The following is a 17,700-nucleotide window of genomic DNA, read 5'->3' on the forward strand; positions in this document are numbered from 1 at the left end:
AAAGTGCAAGAACTACGAATAGGTTGCAGTGTATGATAGTTATATTTTTTCCTTGCGTTCCACTTACACTTTAACACTTTCTGATTGTACAATTATCGGAGCAACGCTCAAAAATCGTTTTGTGTGATTGATCGATTAAAAATTGAAAGAAGTGGGAAATATTGAATATTCAATGACTGAGAAAATTAAGCAGTCGAAAGAATTAAAACACGAAACAGAAACGGAGTATTTTACCAGTGTTATGCCAGCAGAAGGTAACGATCTAAGCTCACATGATGTCATGTTCAATAGAGGCGAATACAAGTAGAAAACTAGATACATATACAAATAGTTCTTTACTGAGATAAAAATGTGCATGTACTGACATTAATGATGTTCGTCCCATCAACCTACATTCATATATTCATATATTCATAAAAATAAAGTAGAATAAAAGAAACCGAACCTGTTAATGCATCATAAAACAATAGAAAAAGATTTGCGATTTAAGATAGATATATATTTTGCTCGAACCGTACGTGAACTATACTTTTAATAACATTTATTGTTGAGCTACTCGCGAACATGATTCTTTGCGAGGGTAACATTACGCATGACTAACAATAAAGAAAAAAGTCAACTAAATTTCCGTTGAGTTACATAGATCGGAAATAGCTCGTACTGGCAATCAGCCAACTCTTAAAGCTAGAGGCATATTGAGAGAAAGAACCGTGAATTTGTTAAATGTTCTGTTTTTCTTTCTTATTGAGTAATTTTTGTCGATTTGGTTTGTTTTAAATGAAATGATGATTGAAAATTGTAAGATCGTAAAAAATGTAACGAGGAGAAGGATCAGATATCTTACACCTCTTACATCGCTTAGCAGCGCGTACTTGCATACATACATACCACTTGCTCGCATTATGTGTGTATTATACCTATTATATATGTTCGTACGTGCATGCAATACTATATACACGCATGCGATACTATTGCTCTCGATTCTCGATGCTTATAGAGATGTTTTTAATGCGAGTTAGAGACTTTTCAATTGCCTAACTTTCTTGGATGTTACTATTTCTCGATCTTAGTAGTAATAGTAGTTAATATATGCAATATATGGACATATTGTAGCAAAATCAGAGAAACATGTAGCAAAAGAAGCCGACATTGAGGATTTAAAACAACTGCGAAGCAAATACGAGGGGAAATTAACAGCCTCCCTCTATGCTGGCACTCTCCTCGTTGCTGTCGTTGCCTTGATTCCCGCTCTAGGAATTCTCTGCGTTCCTAACTATCAGGTAAATTTAATGTGCCCCTACGATACATTAAAATAGCGCTAAACCGTTAGTTTCGTAACTCAACTGAGTACTCTTTTTATCGCTCATAAACTATTTAGCGTAACAAAGGGAAATAAATATGTATACGCGAGTACATACGTAAAATACATAGTTATTGTATATTTAGTTTACAATATTTAGTTTCGTTACTATATACCCATAAGTAATCGTATGTATACATATTATGTATCCAAAGTCTAAAATAGAAAGAAAAAACTGAAAATTATTCTTAGCCCACTCGTTTCGTTTTGTTACAGGATTTAACTGAAGCGACTGTCCCTATATCGACTTTGGCCATATTATTATTCTCTTCATTAAGTTTACTACTAATAACGCAACTACCGTCCACCTTAGCATCCGCTAAAACTAGACTTCTCATTGGCTTTATTGCGTCTGCTACTTTAGGTGTTGGAATTATAATCGTGCGTGCTTCGGTACCCTTGTTTATCGCAGTTCACGCAATGATCGCTGTACTACCAAGAGGTAGTCGACAAACACCAACGATTCTTGCAATTACCCTAATTGTTGTTCATTTAGGCATCCGATTCGTGTTTCTCGATCACTCGAGCTACTATCAAATAGTCGAGGTATGGCGGTATACCTGTTTGCCTGTTTAAACTAGCATATCCTCTTCTACTACTACTACTACTTTATTTTTTGTATCTTCGTTTACTTTGTTTTCATATTCGGGTCTTATTACTTATTTGATCATTCTTCTTGCCATTTAATTTAGACATGCAGCGAGATCGTCTTTCTGTTTGCTGCGGTTTTGTCGGGTTCGTATTATAGCATCCTAACTACAAAAGCGCACAATAAAACGTTTTCTAGAACAAAAACAGTCATCGAATCCAGAATAAAGTTAGAATGTGAAAGAGAACAACAAGAACAGTTATTGTTGAGTGTTATTCCGGCTTATATTGCAGCTGAGGTAAGCTTTGCATTTTCCTCTGATAAAACGTTACCATTGTTGATTGCCCGTTCGAGTATATTGGACATTGTTAAATAAAATTGAGACAGGTGAAAAGAAGCATTATGTTGAAAATGGCAGATGCGTGTCAAGAGGCTCGTAAACATACGCAAACTAGATTCCATGAAATGTACGTGCAACGATATAACAATGTTAGGTAAGCTAAAGGATGGAACCAAATACTACTTTCATTAATACTAGTATTAGTGTTAGTCAAACGTAAAATAGGAGGGAAGAATAATGATATCTCTTTCAGTATTTTATATGCGGACATTGTTAATTTTACGCCGCTCTCAGAACAATTGTCAGCCTCGAATTTGGTAAAGATATTGAACGAACTATTCGGAAGATTCGATCAAATCGCTCAGGTAAAGTGGCGATCATTTTTTATTGGATCGTCTTCTATTATTCAGTATCGCACAAAATGAGTCTGCTGCCTTACTGAAATATCGTAACTTAAATTCACAACCTGATACTGTTTGAGTAAAATAAACACAAACTCCCATTTTTAGGAAAATCAATGCATGAGAATCAAAATCCTGGGTGACTGTTACTACTGCGTTTCAGGATTACCCATTTCTCGACCCAATCATGCGTACAATTGCGTGACTATGGGATTACAAATGATAGATGCCATCAGGTAGAAGAAAGGATAAACTGGTCTCTCTCCGCAATGTTAGAATGATACAAACATAACCGACCGTTCCTCTTCTTAGATTCGTTCGCGAAGCAACGGGATTCAATGTGGATATGCGAATAGGAATACACACCGGAAACGTGCTATGCGGTGTACTTGGTTTACGAAAATGGCAATTTGACGTTTGGAGTGATGATGTTACACTGGCAAACCATATGGAGAGCGGCGGTTTACCGGGGTAATTTATTCTAGTTATCATATACTTCGCTTGTTGGAACGAGGGAAAATGCCTTTACCTTCGAATAGCTTTCCTTTTTTCAAGGAGAGTACATATAACTAAAGCTACCCTGCTTCATCTTGGAAATCACTTCGAAGTGGAACCTGGTAATGGAGGGTCGCGAGAGAGCTATCTTGCCCAGCATAATATTGAAACTTTTTTGATAGTGCCACCAAAGGTGAGATCAAATCCTCTTCTTCCATCGGTATCATTATCAATAAACTTTTTAATCACAAATTGGAATTTTCCATTGATAAACATTGTGATACAAAAATTAATGCTCCGTGCATAGGATTTAAATTAATTTCAATAAATTAAATTAAACTAAAAATTAAGGTAAAAATGTCGTGTATGTATCAAAATCGGTAGAACAATGGAGTATTGAGAAAAAATAATTATTCAGTTACCATCGATTACTGCGGTAGAATATTCAATTACAATCTGATTGATTGATTTTATTTTAATAATGATATTTCGAACATTGGTTCGAGTTATTGAATTTGTTGACCAAATCTGATTCATAATGATTTATTTTGTATTACGGTAGAAAGCCAACCAAGAAAATCACACGGATGATGAACGCGAACGCAGTGCTGTCTCCATACCGTCCAGGTGAACACGGCACATCGTTCAGTTTCGATATTTCGGTCTATTCACGTATGGAAACTGTGTCAATGCTGTAACAATGCCACCTTGCCGCGTTTAAATTTGGCTTTAAATGTAATTATAATTCTCTAACCCGAATGAAATTAGTGCACTGTCAATAGATAGCTAATGTCGTAACAGGATCGTTCATTTTTAGCTTTTAAAATGATGATCACATTCTTCTTCTTCATACCTTCTGTATTAACCACTAATGAGTAATGTTTAACTGAGTTCAAAAGACTAAGAAAGTATCATTTGTTTACGTCTTCTTTTGATATTACGATAATTGTCACTCAAAAAATAAAAAAAGAAACAGAGAAAGGAAAACGGGAGAAAAGAAGAAAACGACCTATAAATACACATTTAAAATAATTTCCATCTCTATATTTGAGCAGATCAAGACCAAGCAGTAAAATGACAAAATATGTTGAAAGTTGGGGTGCTGATAAACCTTTTGCCAACGTTGTAGAAGCTACGCTTGCCAAGAATATTGGCCTAACGGTAAGCAAATAACTGATTGTCATTCAATTTATTGTTTCTCATTAGTCAGTAATTAGTTAGTAATCTAAAGAAGGAAGATTAGTCCTTTCTTGTATCAATACAATGAGATATGATTAAATCAAGAATTTAAACTATAGGAATTAACGCATTATGTGTCTCTTTGTCTCTTATAGAGCATCGCTATGATCGAATCGAATCTTTTCGTAAATAGTAATTCTAATTGTTTTCTCGATATAAGGTGAGTTTATCTTTTTCTTTATTTCTCGTTTTTATAAATATCATGCATGATATTCATACATACATACATATATGCCATAAATTAAGCATCACTACATATATACATATCCAATGTTCAATATTGATATGCTTGTTCATCACAATAGAAACTGGTGTCAGAGCAACGAAGGCATGTCATCCTTCACTTATCGATTTTATGATCAAAACCAAGAACTTCAATACCGTCAACAGATTGACGAACAATATCCGTGGTATCTCCTCGCTTCAACTATTATTTATGCTATGATCTTCGCTATTCAAATTATGTATTTACCGAGGTAAGCACCTACTAACCGACTAATTTATTATTCGATTTTCCTCGTACTGGTAAAAGAATTTATATAATTAAAAAAATACAAAAAACGCGCGACGTACTTGGAATGTCTGAGCTTGATTTAGGATATATGTTGATTCATTGCTGTACAAAATGTTCACGGCAACCCTCCCATCTGACTTTGGCGCGTTTTATTCTAATAAAAGTGCTCATTGTTTCTAAATTATAAGCGTGAAAAAAAATAAAAATTTTGAAAGAATTGATACTTGTTACTCTTAATATGCTTTGATACTGCATCCAGACTGACAGACTGTTCACAAACAGCTGCATATTTTTCGCCGATAATGTGGTCGCTCTAGCAAAAAACGAATCCTATTTGCTCGCGAACAATGGCTTGTAATTGCTCTTAAGCAGCCTGAATACAACATGAGATCTCTATTTAAAAGTAGTCTTCCTTTGTGATTGTGTTATAAACTTTGTCAAGGAGGACTTGACATATTCTTTCGCTTGTTCCGTTCCGGGATGAAACAAATACATATATACAAGTCGACAATAAGTACCATAAGGGATGATTCTCCCATTAGTTGGCTCAAGAGAAATGTCATCGATTATATACATACATCCTATATTGTAGCAATATCGCTGTAGTAATTTAGACGATCGGAAATGCATATGTACGTATCTTCTCTATGTCATTGGCGGTTACCGTACCAAAAACCACCACGTGTGTATATACCTGTAAAAGGGAAATAAGAGTATACTTACTGTGTACCGGGAAAATTTTCAGTTACTTTTCTCGAAAAACAAACGCTTATACAAAAAGACTTTATTCTTCGTTTTCAATTTATTTTTTCGCTATGAGTTTCGGTAATTGTATCGCGATTCCGGACACGCCCTGTATAGATCGTTACACATAGAAATTTTTATTACAGGAGCATCACAGTTTACAGTTGTTTTCTGCCTGTTTTATCATGTTTATCCATTTTTTCCATATTATGTTGGTCAAATATTAAAACCAAAATCGATGGTAACAATATACGAAGTTGGTTATCTTTGAACAGGGAAGTGAGAATAACAGTATACTTAATTACGGTCGTTTTAACGATCACGTCATGCGTTCTTAGTATATTGTTGAACGATATCGAGCAGGCAAACAAATACGATGTCATCGTACCAGTACGTATCAATATTAATATTATTTATCATAATTAATTATCAATATTAATATGTACTAATTAATATGTACTATGTAATAATACATAAATATGTACATGAAAAAAGTTAATATTAACATTCTTTTTTACGATTAGACTAACTAGGTGTATTAACTTCCCATTGTAATAGTTCTTGATTAAATAACATAAAAATTCGAGATTAATACCAACTATGTATACAGATACAGTACAAAAAAGCGTTATTTTATTCAGGAGGGATATTTTCTTCTTCCTTTTTCAGTTATATACATATACTGCGGTGATGTCCTTCATCGTAGGTTGGACACATTTACGTGTTGATTTTTTGCTAAAATTCTGCACAATGTTTCTCTCTCTAACAACAATCGTATTTGTGTTTTCGCAAGCACCAATCGCACGATTGTATAATGCGATCGAGGCCGTCGAGTAAGTAGAAATAATTATACTATTCAAAAAATTATATAAGAAATATTGAAATCTCAATGTCGGTGTTTATTTATTTATGTGTATACACATGTGTATGTATACGACAAATTGTAATATTTATACCTATATACCTGACTTATTTCGCAGACATTATCGCATTCATTATTTATTCACAATTTGTTATTTACTTGCACTTGTATGCCTCGTGCTGCACATTTTGGATAGACAAATTGAATATACTTCGAGAACTGATTTTCTATGGCAAAATAAACTGAAAATAGAACAGGATGAGGTAGAAACTATGAGAGGTATTAACAAGATTCTCCTGGAAAACATACTGCCTGCTCATGTAGCAGAGCATTTTTTAACGAACGTCAGAGCAACTCAGGTGAACATTTAACGTCTCGCTATTTAAACAGCAACAACAGTAAACGAGTAAGAATGTTTCTCAAGCTTAGAAATTTTCCCATAGGATCTTTACCATGAAAGATACAGCAGTATTGCCGTAATGTTTGCATCCATTCCAAATTATAAGGAATTCTATGATGAAACCGACATAAATAAACAAGGATTGGAATGTCTGAGGCTTCTAAATGAAATTATATGTGATTTTGACAAATTGTTGCTTAAACCAAAATTTTCTGGAATCGAAAAAATTAAAACTATCGGTAGCACTTATATGTTGGCTTCTGGTCTTAGTCCAGGGAAAGAAGATATCGATGAAAAGGTAAAAATGCACATCGATCATATGTGTTACAGATATACATATTGTTCAATCGTTTCGCGGGGAGACGCGTTTGTGGTGTAACGTGCCAACGAGAGTCGTAAATTATCGTTACGATACGATAATCGACGCCACGAATCAGCTGAAACGGCATTTCAGTTAAGATAATAGGGGTAGTTGAAATGATTATAATACTGAGCTAACAGACTTACAATATTACAGGGTTACAATAGTACAATATGAACGATATTTTTCGAAATTTCAATTAAACAATTGCACAAAATTAGATATTTTCTACTTTCAGGAACTTTCGAAACAAGATCATAATATAATCATTCTCGTCGAATTTGCTCTTGCTTTGATGACAATTCTCGATCAAATCAACAAGGAATCTTTTCAAAGATTTCAATTAAGAATGGGTAAGTTTCCTTCAAAAATACAAATACGAACCTATATTGTGTGCATGTAACGTTAATCTGCCAGAAGTATACAAAGAAAGAGATTTAATAAATAATTTACTGTGAAATAAACAAGAAAATATTGAAGAAATCACTGGTTGCTGATCTTTATGGATTTATTTATTGTATTTTCGAGCTATCGCGGGGAGACGCGGTCGCGAGAATACGCGTCAACGGGAGTCGTAAATTCCCGTTACGATTGTAATAATCCACACCACGAATAGTTCGATCTCCTTATTTCGGTTAGGATAATAGGGGTGGTTGTTGTAGTATAACACTGTGATTCACAGAGTTATAAAAATATATATTTCCAACACTTTGTACAATCACACAAATTAGTAATGCCGTTGATTAAGATACAGGTAACGAAGAAAAGGATTATTCTTAGATGAGAGAATCCGTGTATATGTTGACTTTGACTGTTCTTTGATTGTGAGAACCAATATAGTGACTCTCCTGATGGCGTAGAAGCAGTAGAAGTAGGAGCAGTCGGAGCAGTCGGAATTGTAGGAACTCTCGGACCTGTAGGCACTGTGAGAGGTATAGGGACTCTAGGAACTCTAGGCACCGTGAGAGCTGAAGGAACTCTGTAGTTCATTCTGATCTGATTACGGAGGAAAGCTCGGTATGGGTGTCCCATTTGAACCAAGAACGCGGATTCGTTGCTCACATTTTTAGTTAGGAAAGTGAGGGCAATGATCCGCAATGCGGATTGGCTATGACCAATATTCGGAATTTTTTTTTTTTATTTGTTAGAATATTTACAATCAATTCTCGTTAAGAATTTTCAGTAACTTCATTTGGCGTGATACAATGACATGGTTTATAATAGTTTATATTGTTGGTTCTAGTAGAATCTAAGGATTTAATCTAAAGGGTATTTTCTTTTTAGTCTGCGGATCTGGTCCGTCGTATCAAGTAGTTGGATAACTAATGGGTTGTGGTGGTTGTTGACTCTTGCGTTATATCTGCTTCTGGACTTGTATATTTCATCTTTGACTGTGGATATCTTGAGGTCGCAGTGGATTGTTTCGTTGGTAACATACCAGGGTGCATTTATTAGGGATCTTAGCGTTTTCGATTGGAAGCGTTGGAGTATTTCAATGTTGGAATTATTCGCTGTTCCCCATAATTGGATTCCGTAGGTCCAGACAGGTTTTATTACGGTCTTATAGAGCATAATTTTGTTCTGCGTGCTTAGGTTGGAGCGACGGCCAATGAGCCATTAAAATTTTTTGAGTTTGTCTCTGAGTTGCTTCGATTTGTCTATGAATAATGGGAAATGAAGATGAAAGGAAAAAGCCTCCTACCAACGTGGTTCCTGGGAATTGTTTATGGGAAAAACCAGCTTTTCCATTAGGCAACGATTTCGTTCTTCCCATTAGGTAAACTGCTTTCTCCGTAATTTGAAAGAACGTACAATAGACCTAAAGACTTCTTAGGTGCCAGTTATAAACCGAAAATACTTGCAGGATTAAAGCTTCCTGCAAACGAATAAGACTCGGTTTATGGTAGAGCTTTAGGTTTGAGGGTTGAGGTTGAGCGTTAGGTTGAGGGTTTCTCTAACGGTGCTTGGGCCTTGACGGTCAGACAATGAAGAACGTCGTGCGGACCTTTTCACGCGATGTAACATTTAAACAGAAACGATGGTTATTTAACGTGAACTTAATGCAGTAATATGATATAACTAAGGCAACTGAATTGATAATTCGCAACTCAACTTACAACTTGCTTTATATACCACAGTTTTGGTATTCCTAGCAAGCACATGTGTTCCACAGACGTGGATGACCCATGGTCAAGTACATCTTTTAATTACCCAATGTCATAAAGGAGCACGAATATATGGCCCATAGGGATTCCCATTGTTCCGGGACCGTTAGCACTTTTATTCTTTTCTACCTGTGGTTCATCGGAATTTTCTCCAGAGTTTTTCTCCGATACTACAATATAATAGAAGGGGAGGACGACATTTAATAAATACAAAAATATAGTACATTTTTCAAGAAGCTTACCTCAAGGGAGAAAGGAGGAAAAAACTTATTATTAAGGAGGAAAAAACTATTAGTATACATGTATAATCTAGTTGGTTTTATAAGAAAATTTCTTTCGTTATAGGTTTAAATCATGGACCTGTGATAGCAGGGGTGATCGGAGCACAAAAACCTCAATACGATATTTGGGGAAATACCGTAAACGTAGCATCAAGAATGGATAGTTGCGGAGAAATGGGAAAGCTTCAAGTTACTGAAGATACAGCCAAAATTCTAATCGCTGCTGGTTATGAATTGACGTGTCGAGGCCCTACTTATGTCAAAGGAAAAGGAACTTTAATAACATATTTCGTAAAAACACCATTCGACGACAAAGATGAAGCTTAATTTAGGAATGTTTGACTTAGGTCGGACAAAATGTAAAGACGCAACTGAAACGGAAAATGCAATGAAAGAAAAGAGATAGAGGAACAGTCACTTTGTCCATTTTAAAAGCCGAACCAAAAAAAGTAAAAGTATAACCTAAGTTTATACTTGTTACTTAGTAATGTCATTAGTGAATAAATTATGAATACACGTGATAAAATTATGAATTATTTAATGTTATACTGTTATATAAACAAACAATTATATGTTTATATATATTCACACATAAGCAAATACATATTATGTATATATAATTGAAGTGTTAATCAAAATCGATAGGATCAGAAAAAAAGAAAAAGAGAAAGGAAGGAAAGAAGTAAACGATTTCGTTCATTAATTTTTTAAGGACAGATTATGCGTAACAGTGTCCTTGATTTCGCAAACACCATTCAGGTTGTAAGGTCTCAGCGGAGATTCCTCTTTTTACGAATCGTTCTCGATGTCTCAGCATTCTATATTCAGCATGAATCCAAGTTGAATTGGGCTCTGCCCACAATCTCTCAGCAAATGCTGCGGATCTAGGCCAAATTTTCGTATCAGTTGACGCGCTATCGGCTTGTTCCGTCCAAAGAGCTGTTTCACCTCCTGTTACAACACAAAGATATGCCTATACTATATATGTATATAATTGTTGTGTGACACCACTATGGCTAAATTTTTCTCTTTAATAAGCCGCTTACTTCTTAAATGTACAAAAGAAGCCCAATCGGATATTGCAGGTATAACAATATAATTTTTGCATTTCAAAGCAAAAAGAAATATTTACCTAATATAAGATGTTTTTTATTCTCGAGATGTTGCAATTTGATCATTTTCAGAGGAGAGTTGTCATAAACGATCTGCCATCCTTTGTAAGGAGAACACCAATTATTACCCTCGCCTATCCAAGCTGAGAAACTAAAAGAAAAAACATAAGCAAAATAGAAAGTGGAGGATGCCAAAATTTAATATTAAATTGTTAATTACGAGTATATTAATAATTTATAATACTACTAATAATATAATAACTTGAAAATATTTATTTACCTACCCACAATCTAGATAGAGCGCGTCATAATTAGAAATAATTAATTTAAAATTATTTCGTAACAATCTACCAATACTAAGATCATCTTTGGTTGTCCATACTTGAATGATATACTTCTTAGGATCCAAATATTTAATATTTTGTTCGTTGGTTAAACCACTAGTCCACAAAATGATAGGTATCTCCTTTCCATCGTTGGCGATTTCCAGCTTGTCCATTGCCTTTTTTTGAAAATAATCCCAAAGCATGTAAAAACTTGATTCTGATAGATCCCAATTTTTTACAGTTTGCATCCAGTTTCTAATAGAGGCTGAAGAATTCCAACAGTTTATATTCACTTCATCTCCTCCCATATGAAACAGGTCTGGTTGAAAATCCCGTATCATGTCTTTATATATTCCTTCGAGAATTTCGTATACTTTCTCATTAATCGGATTCAATTGACCGCAAGGTGGCTCGACGCAGTAATTTCTCCAGAATTCTGCTTTGAAACAAACAACTGTATCATTTCCAATCTGAAAGCGATAGAATCGTCAGAATTTCATTTGCTTTTCATTCTTCATCTGCTTCTTGTTCTTTTATTTTAACTCTGCTTTTAATTCCTTTTTTTTTTTCGTTAAAGCGCATAAAATAAAAGACAGTAAAGAAATTCAATTACCCATTGCCACCCTTCTCCCACGTGGGCGGGAGCATCAAATTCCGGTAATACTCTAACACCGCGAATAAGACCGTATTCAACAATTTCCTTCACATCTTCTTGATTGTAAATCTTGTCAGCTGAATAAGAGCCAAATTTTGAAAATTCCGGCCATGTTTTGCTAACATAAGGAAAACTTTGAGAATCGATAATGTGCCAATGCAACGTATTTAATTTGGACATGCTCATGCCGTCGATCGTTCGCAATATCGTTGCCTTGTCAATGAAATTTCGGCTAGTATCCAATAACACACCACGGTAAGGATACACAGGGCCATCAACAATCACCATTTCATTCGGAATTTGAATCTGATTCCGTAAATCGTCGAAAACGATCAATTGACTCAATGTTTCCAGAGCATGTCGTACACCGAAATATGATTTCGCTATAATCGTTACTTCCAATAGCTATATATTATAAAATAAGAAAAAGAAAAAGAAACAAGAGTAATTATGTATTTTATATTACATATATATTTGAGTATTTATTTAGGAGGATATATAAATTATTTTGTTAAGTATAAAATTATGTTAATAATTCAAGTTCGTCGACAAACAAAATCGAAAACCTGTTCCAAAGTACCGAACTATTTTCACGTATAAAGCCGTAAATATGTATTAGTAATATGTTATGGAAATAACGTTCTCGATACGATCTTTCCTTCTCTGATTATCTCACCTTACCTCCTCACCTTATCCACCTTACTATACTACAGTACTAATTTTTATTGTTTTTTAAATTCCTCTTTCTCTTTCTGTTATTAATTACAAACGTATGAAATATATATAAATTATACTGAACGACGAACAAAGCTTTTTGTGAAAGGATTACCACGCGCTCACCGTTTTATCCGTTTGTGTTACAGTTAAATTGTAGCTTTCGTCCGTGTGCAAGGTCAATTTAATGTTGTTATCTTCGAGATAACCCTTGCATTGAATAAGCATGCCCAACCCGCCACCATTTGCTAATTTGCCGCCAATGTTCTTTACAGTATTTTTTAATAAAAGTATATTCCTTTCAAGAAGATATTCAATTTGTGTCCCAGTTTGTACATCGCCTAATAAAATCTTATCTGGATTGAGCTGAACCATATTCTTGCTCAAAGACAGGTGACCAGTTGGTTTTGGCCACAGAGAACTGGATGCACTACAAAACAGTTCGCATACTTCCAACGAAATGGGTTCAGTTACATCCTTTGTGATTAACTCCTTCTTACAGAGACCACCCTCGCACTTATAATGCCATAGTGAACTGTGATCAAAATTAAACGATTTCTTCTTTTCTCCTTCTTCATAATTATATAACTTTAACATTTTTCTTTTCAGAAAAAAATTATTAGAATACAATTTCTACCATTAACTGATAAACCAAATAGATAAAATAAAGCATTTTTCTTTTCAGAAAAAAATCAGAATACTGCTTTCGCCATTAACTGATAAACCAAATAAATAAAATAAAATAAAAATGAAGATATGTATTATATATCTATTCATGTGTAAAAATATACATGTATAACAAAGATTAACAATTATTATAACGTTAATTTATTAATAACTTTTAAACTAATATTTAGAAAATTTACGATTTACGATTCAAGATAATAGTGCATTTTTTCGTGTTCAATTTCATTTAATTTTCTGTTTAATATCACCTATGATATAAATGAATAAAGTGCCACGTACGCGTAAGTATCTACCTGCTGCTTTCACTATACAAGTTAAAATGGAACAAATCTCTCTTTCTCTTACCGCCTGTGAATTTTCAAGGAAAACTGTTTGCATTGAATTATAATCGTTCAACTTTTATACGCTGATTCTACGCGTCTCCTTATTTTATTTTTTTATAAGTTGTTTAAAAATTATTTATAAATTTTATCTAAAAAATAGAAAGAATTACTTACCTATATTCTCCAATATTATCACTCGTGTTAACTCCAATAATAAATACGATAAGTAACAAAGTAAGCATATGAATACTTCGCATGTTTCATCCGTGCATAGATACGTCTTTCGAATGACTGAATACTGCGGATATCTCTTCATTCGAATGATTTTATTCGCTTAGCGACATGGATCAAATTCATTTTGATTGGATAAAGAATCACGAAGTGGGGTAACGACATCACTGTTTAATAAATTTGAATTTTAACGAATTCGATGAAAAATGTTTCGTTTTTGTACCATTCAAGTTAATTACTGATAATAAACTATTACTTTAAAATTATTACTTTACCATACACAATCTAAATGCCATAATTATATCGCAGTAATGTATGTTCATGGGACATGTTTCATAAAAATAAAATCTACTACAACGTACATATTTTTTTTAATAAATATTTATTATATATGTAATTAGAATATGATAAAAAAATTAACAAAGAAGCATTGTATTGTTTGGTTTACTTTCTGTTCATTCATCACCACGTATAGCTCTATATTTAGCCAACTCATGTGGGAAAACTCTAGTTAGCTCTACAAGCATGTTTGCTTTAAATTTTCTATAAGCATCGATTTTTCCTTTCACTTGTTCATTTTTAGTTAATGCCTTTTCTATGCAATCCTTAGTATATAATTGTGGATTTCTGCCTTGGTCAATGTAACTAAAACCATGTAGATATGATAAATTATAGACATGAATTCTTTGTTATAAGAATCAACAGCATAGCCCACTGATTTTGACATACTTACTCGAAAACCTCCAAAGGTACATGAACATCTTGAACTTGAGACTTAAGTTTGTCTATTTCTTGTAAGCCGTTTACTAAACCTTGACTAAAACATAAAAATATGAACATAAAAAATTCATACATTATAACATATATAAAAACAATAGCCAATAATGTTAAATCCTTAAACATTCTTAACCATACTTTATGATATCTAAATTTCTCCTAGGTTATTAATCATTATTAGTCTCAATAGAATATTCTGTTACAAGTAATAATAATTCTAAATCACGGTTATAATTTATCTTTTTCTTGATCATATCGATAAAAATTTTATGAAATATTTATTTGGTTGATTCAACAATAATATTAAATATGTACATAATGAAATGAATTATATCATATATACACAACTCACATTTTTTGATTCAGTACATTTTGTCCTTGCGGTTGGAAATCACTCACTATAATACGTATTTGCCTAACATTTTCAATAAAAAGCTCCAACTGTGTTTCTAAATTTTCTAACGTAGACGCCATGTTTCGTACTTGACGGTATATATACAACTATTACCTAGCTCCTATTCCACAGTCGCATGCACTGGCATAAGTCCGGAAACCTCCGTAGTGGGGATAAGCTTCTTAACATCGAGAGATATATTTTCGACCGCTAACCATAATAATTTCTTTTAACTTATTTAGAGTAACCGTACGGTATTTTATGTAGTATAAAAGAGTGTTTTTTAAATAAATGTGGATTCACATAATAGAGTACAGTTCAGTTGCAAACACAGCCCTGTTTCAGATTGCAGACAAAAGGCGCGCTGACAATGAAGACCATCAAATCGATTGGCGCAGTTTACTTCAGAAACATTTTCTGACCACTAAGAGCCTTCTCCCTTCCATTACAATTTTCAGACCTGTGTATAGAATCATATATATACATACATATGTAAAAAATATACGGCTATCAGCCATAAGCTACATTGTCATGTTTTATATATCTGATACTACCAAACTTCGGGACTACATAATTGAATTCCAAGTTGTATAAGAAAAATAAACTTTGTAATTTTCTAATAACATTTTCAAGAAATAAATAATTCATCAAAAATATAAAATATAAATAAGTATAAACAATAAAATATCTAAAATATCGTATTGTGCCTGTGCGTGTATATATGTGTATATAGATATGAAAAAGATATTTTAAATTTACCTTGTAATCGATTGTAATTTAATAAAGCTAGTATATTGTATTAATTAAATATATTAAAACTTACGCTTATACAATCTATAACATATTCATATCAAACATCTAAATACTATAATACATTTCCATTTTTACATTAACTTTTATGATGATGCTAAAACACGTAGTCATAGGCAAGTTTATTCTTTTCATTCAGCAAACTTAAGATAAATTTCCGAAATAACATCAATTAATAGGTTACGTTACGGATGAGGTTATGTAATTCTCCCAGGTGGTGGTACAGGTTTTATTGGAACACAGATAATAAGTTCATTATCTCGTAAAGGAGTTCCTTATACATGTATTTCACGCATGCCTGGACCAAATCGAATTTCATGGGTAAAACGAACTAAATAATATAAACATATAATAATAATAAATGTAATAAAATTTGTAGCATGATTTGGAATGTTATGGTTTACCTGAAAATACAACTGCTGTAATCAACGTTGCTGGTCAGAATATACTTGATCCAAAACAGCGATGGTCAGAAGGATTTAAACAAAATGTTATAAATAGTCGAGTGGAGACAACAAAATCTTTAGCTAAAGCTATAATACATACTAAAGCTAATGCTTTTGTAACAATTTCTGGAGTTTCTTGCTACAAACCAAATGATACAGAATACACTGAAGAAAGCAAATGTGAAAAATATGACTTCCTATCAGGTAAATCATCATTTTAATGTTAATACAGTACAAATAATATAATTATATCATTTCAAACCTGTACCAGAACTGTGTCATGAATGGGAAGAAGCTGCACAACTTCCGAAAGATAGCAATATCAGACAGATCACAATTAGGTCAGGAGTTGTATTAGGAAAAAATGGCGGTATGATTAAAGAAATATATTTGCCATTTTTTTTTGGATTGGGTGGCCCTATTAGTAGTGGAAATCAATATATGCCATGGATACACATAACAGATTTAGTAAATTTATTTTTGTTCTCAATTGAGAATGAAAATGTACATGGTATACTAAATGGCGTTGCCCCCCAGGTAATTAACTGAAATTTAAGTTAATTTCAATAATAATAATTAAGTGTAATTAACAGAATTATTATTTACAGATTGTAACAAATAAAGAATTTACTAAGGCTTTTGCATCTGTAATGCAAAGACCTGCATTTATTCCTGTACCACGCATTGTTTTGAATAGTTTGTTTAATAATGAACGGGCAAAAGTGAGTACAAGTCATATGTTGTGTTATGTTTTGTTGTAGTTAATAATTATATCAATCCTTTCTTAGATTATGTTGGAGGGACAAAAAGTTATTCCTAAACGTGTCAAAGAATTAGGATTTCAATACCAATATCCTGATATTAATTCTGCTTGCGCTGAAGTACTTGGCAAAAATAAATAATCATAAATCGAGATTAGAAAGCTAGTTGAAGTAATATGTAAATATCAATATTTTAAAATTAATACTGATACTTGATTGTATCAACTTGTACAATACAATATTAATTTATATATTTACATTCATATATTATTATGTACGTATATAGAAACAAGAAATAATTAATTTATTTTCTAATATTTTGGAATTCTTTCTTTTTCAAAACTTCCTATGTACACATTGATAAATTTATTTGTCTCTTTTATTAAAAAGAAAATAAATAGATTGTGATAAAAATTCCATTGTATTTAATGACATGAACTTCCAAAATAATATGTGACTCTATATCAATGTACACTGCATTTTTCCAACTGCGTTTCTTATTAACCCTTTCGTTGTGAACAGCGCCTATAGGCGATCAGCGAGAGTAGCTCTTCTCTCAGAGGATCGTACCATTCGCACAACCGATCTCCCACTGTCACGCCGGCTACTCAGAGAACAATTCGTTTTTGAGCGCTCCGCAGCAAAAGTATTAATATAATTTTATTTTTGTTTTTATTAAGAATTATTATTTTTGTTTTTATTTTGTTATATAT

General features: G+C 33.0%; 4 protein-coding genes across 7 annotated transcripts; 2 read left to right on the plus strand and 2 right to left on the minus strand.

Annotated features, from left to right (window-relative positions):
• The first annotated feature begins 106 nt into the window (after nucleotides 1-106).
• LOC126919930 (adenylate cyclase type 2) lies at nucleotides 107-11,124 on the plus strand. Of its 3 annotated transcripts, XM_050729641.1 has the most exons (20): nucleotides 107-254; nucleotides 1,114-1,280; nucleotides 1,577-1,906; nucleotides 2,053-2,247; nucleotides 2,337-2,443; nucleotides 2,543-2,654; nucleotides 2,799-2,926; nucleotides 3,003-3,161; nucleotides 3,246-3,378; nucleotides 3,748-3,812; nucleotides 4,241-4,346; nucleotides 4,520-4,584; nucleotides 4,730-4,900; nucleotides 5,829-6,072; nucleotides 6,352-6,515; nucleotides 6,663-6,903; nucleotides 6,988-7,242; nucleotides 7,544-7,658; nucleotides 9,816-10,836; nucleotides 10,936-11,124. In XM_050729641.1, the coding sequence occupies exons 1-19, from the start codon at nucleotides 173-175 to the stop codon at nucleotides 10,076-10,078; spliced, it is 3,102 nt and encodes a 1,033-aa protein (XP_050585598.1). In that variant the 5' UTR covers nucleotides 107-172; the 3' UTR covers nucleotides 10,079-10,836; nucleotides 10,936-11,124. The 3 variants fall into 3 exon arrangements, with proteins under 3 accessions (XP_050585598.1, XP_050585599.1, XP_050585600.1); XM_050729642.1 differs by lacking the exon at nucleotides 1,114-1,280 and having other exon boundaries at nucleotides 109-254; XM_050729643.1 differs by lacking the exons at nucleotides 107-254; nucleotides 1,114-1,280 and adding an exon at nucleotides 1,346-1,488.
• Nucleotides 10,273-13,900, minus strand: LOC126919939 (chitooligosaccharidolytic beta-N-acetylglucosaminidase). Its single transcript, XM_050729694.1, has 6 exons — nucleotides 13,743-13,900; nucleotides 12,685-13,093; nucleotides 11,803-12,249; nucleotides 11,148-11,659; nucleotides 10,884-11,014; nucleotides 10,273-10,702 (listed from the first exon to the last, which is right to left on the minus strand). Exons 1-6 carry the CDS (start codon nucleotides 13,823-13,825, stop codon nucleotides 10,470-10,472), a joined length of 1,815 nt encoding a protein of 604 aa, XP_050585651.1. The 5' UTR covers nucleotides 13,826-13,900; the 3' UTR covers nucleotides 10,273-10,469.
• Nucleotides 13,901-14,162: 262 nt separating this feature from the next.
• LOC126919971 (mediator of RNA polymerase II transcription subunit 10) lies at nucleotides 14,163-15,078 on the minus strand. The gene is made up of 3 exons (XM_050729761.1): nucleotides 14,929-15,078; nucleotides 14,533-14,616; nucleotides 14,163-14,444 (listed from the first exon to the last, which is right to left on the minus strand). The coding sequence occupies exons 1-3, from the start codon at nucleotides 15,048-15,050 to the stop codon at nucleotides 14,255-14,257; spliced, it is 396 nt and encodes a 131-aa protein (XP_050585718.1). The 5' UTR covers nucleotides 15,051-15,078; the 3' UTR covers nucleotides 14,163-14,254.
• Nucleotides 15,079-15,429: 351 nt separating this feature from the next.
• On the plus strand, nucleotides 15,430-17,304 carry LOC126919955 (epimerase family protein SDR39U1). Of its 2 annotated transcripts, none has more exons than XM_050729735.1 (6): nucleotides 15,430-15,896; nucleotides 15,960-16,101; nucleotides 16,160-16,430; nucleotides 16,498-16,763; nucleotides 16,835-16,948; nucleotides 17,015-17,304. In XM_050729735.1, exons 2-6 carry the CDS (start codon nucleotides 16,075-16,077, stop codon nucleotides 17,126-17,128), a joined length of 792 nt encoding a protein of 263 aa, XP_050585692.1. In that variant the 5' UTR covers nucleotides 15,430-15,896; nucleotides 15,960-16,074; the 3' UTR covers nucleotides 17,129-17,304. The 2 variants fall into 2 exon arrangements, with proteins under 2 accessions (XP_050585692.1, XP_050585691.1); XM_050729734.1 differs by having other exon boundaries at nucleotides 15,995-16,101.
• Nucleotides 17,305-17,700: the final 396 nt, after the last annotated feature.

The sequence above is a fragment of the Bombus affinis genome, chromosome 9 (genome assembly GCF_024516045.1).
Source record: "Bombus affinis isolate iyBomAffi1 chromosome 9, iyBomAffi1.2, whole genome shotgun sequence".
NCBI classification, from domain to species: Eukaryota; Metazoa; Arthropoda; class Insecta; order Hymenoptera; family Apidae; genus Bombus; species Bombus affinis.

Bases quoted from the DNA above. Each gene is read 5' to 3' on its own strand.
- LOC126919971 (XM_050729761.1), bottom strand. From the start codon at position 15,050: ATGGCGTCTACGTTAGAAAATTTAGAAACACAGTTGGAGCTTTTTATT. The intron at 14,617-14,928 runs GTGAGTTGTGTA...TTTATGTTTTAG, and splicing joins AATGTACTGAATCAAAAAAT to TCAAGGTTTAGTAAACGGCT. The intron at 14,445-14,532 runs GTAAGTATGTCA...ACATGGTTTTAG, and splicing joins GTACCTTTGGAGGTTTTCGA to TTACATTGACCAAGGCAGAA.
- LOC126919955 (XM_050729734.1), top strand. From the start codon at position 15,869: ATGATGATGCTAAAACACGTAGTCATAG. The intron at 16,102-16,159 runs GTAAAACGAACT...TAAAATTTGTAG, and splicing joins GACCAAATCGAATTTCATGG to CATGATTTGGAATGTTATGG. The intron at 16,764-16,834 runs GTAATTAACTGA...TATTATTTACAG, and splicing joins TAAATGGCGTTGCCCCCCAG to ATTGTAACAAATAAAGAATT.
- LOC126919930 (XM_050729641.1), top strand. From the start codon at position 173: ATGACTGAGAAAATTAAGCAGTCGAAAGAATTAAAACACGAAACAGAA. The intron at 4,901-5,828 runs GTAAGCACCTAC...TTTTTATTACAG, and splicing joins CAAATTATGTATTTACCGAG to GAGCATCACAGTTTACAGTT. The intron at 7,659-9,815 runs GTAAGTTTCCTT...CTTTCGTTATAG, and splicing joins AAGATTTCAATTAAGAATGG to GTTTAAATCATGGACCTGTG.
- LOC126919939 (XM_050729694.1), bottom strand. From the start codon at position 13,825: ATGCGAAGTATTCATATGCTTACTTTGTTACTTATCGTATTTATTATT. The intron at 11,015-11,147 runs GTAGGTAAATAA...TTTTTCTTTTAG, and splicing joins GCGCTCTATCTAGATTGTGG to TTTCTCAGCTTGGATAGGCG. The intron at 10,703-10,883 runs GTAAATATTTCT...GTGTTGTAACAG, and splicing joins TAAAAAACATCTTATATTAG to GAGGTGAAACAGCTCTTTGG.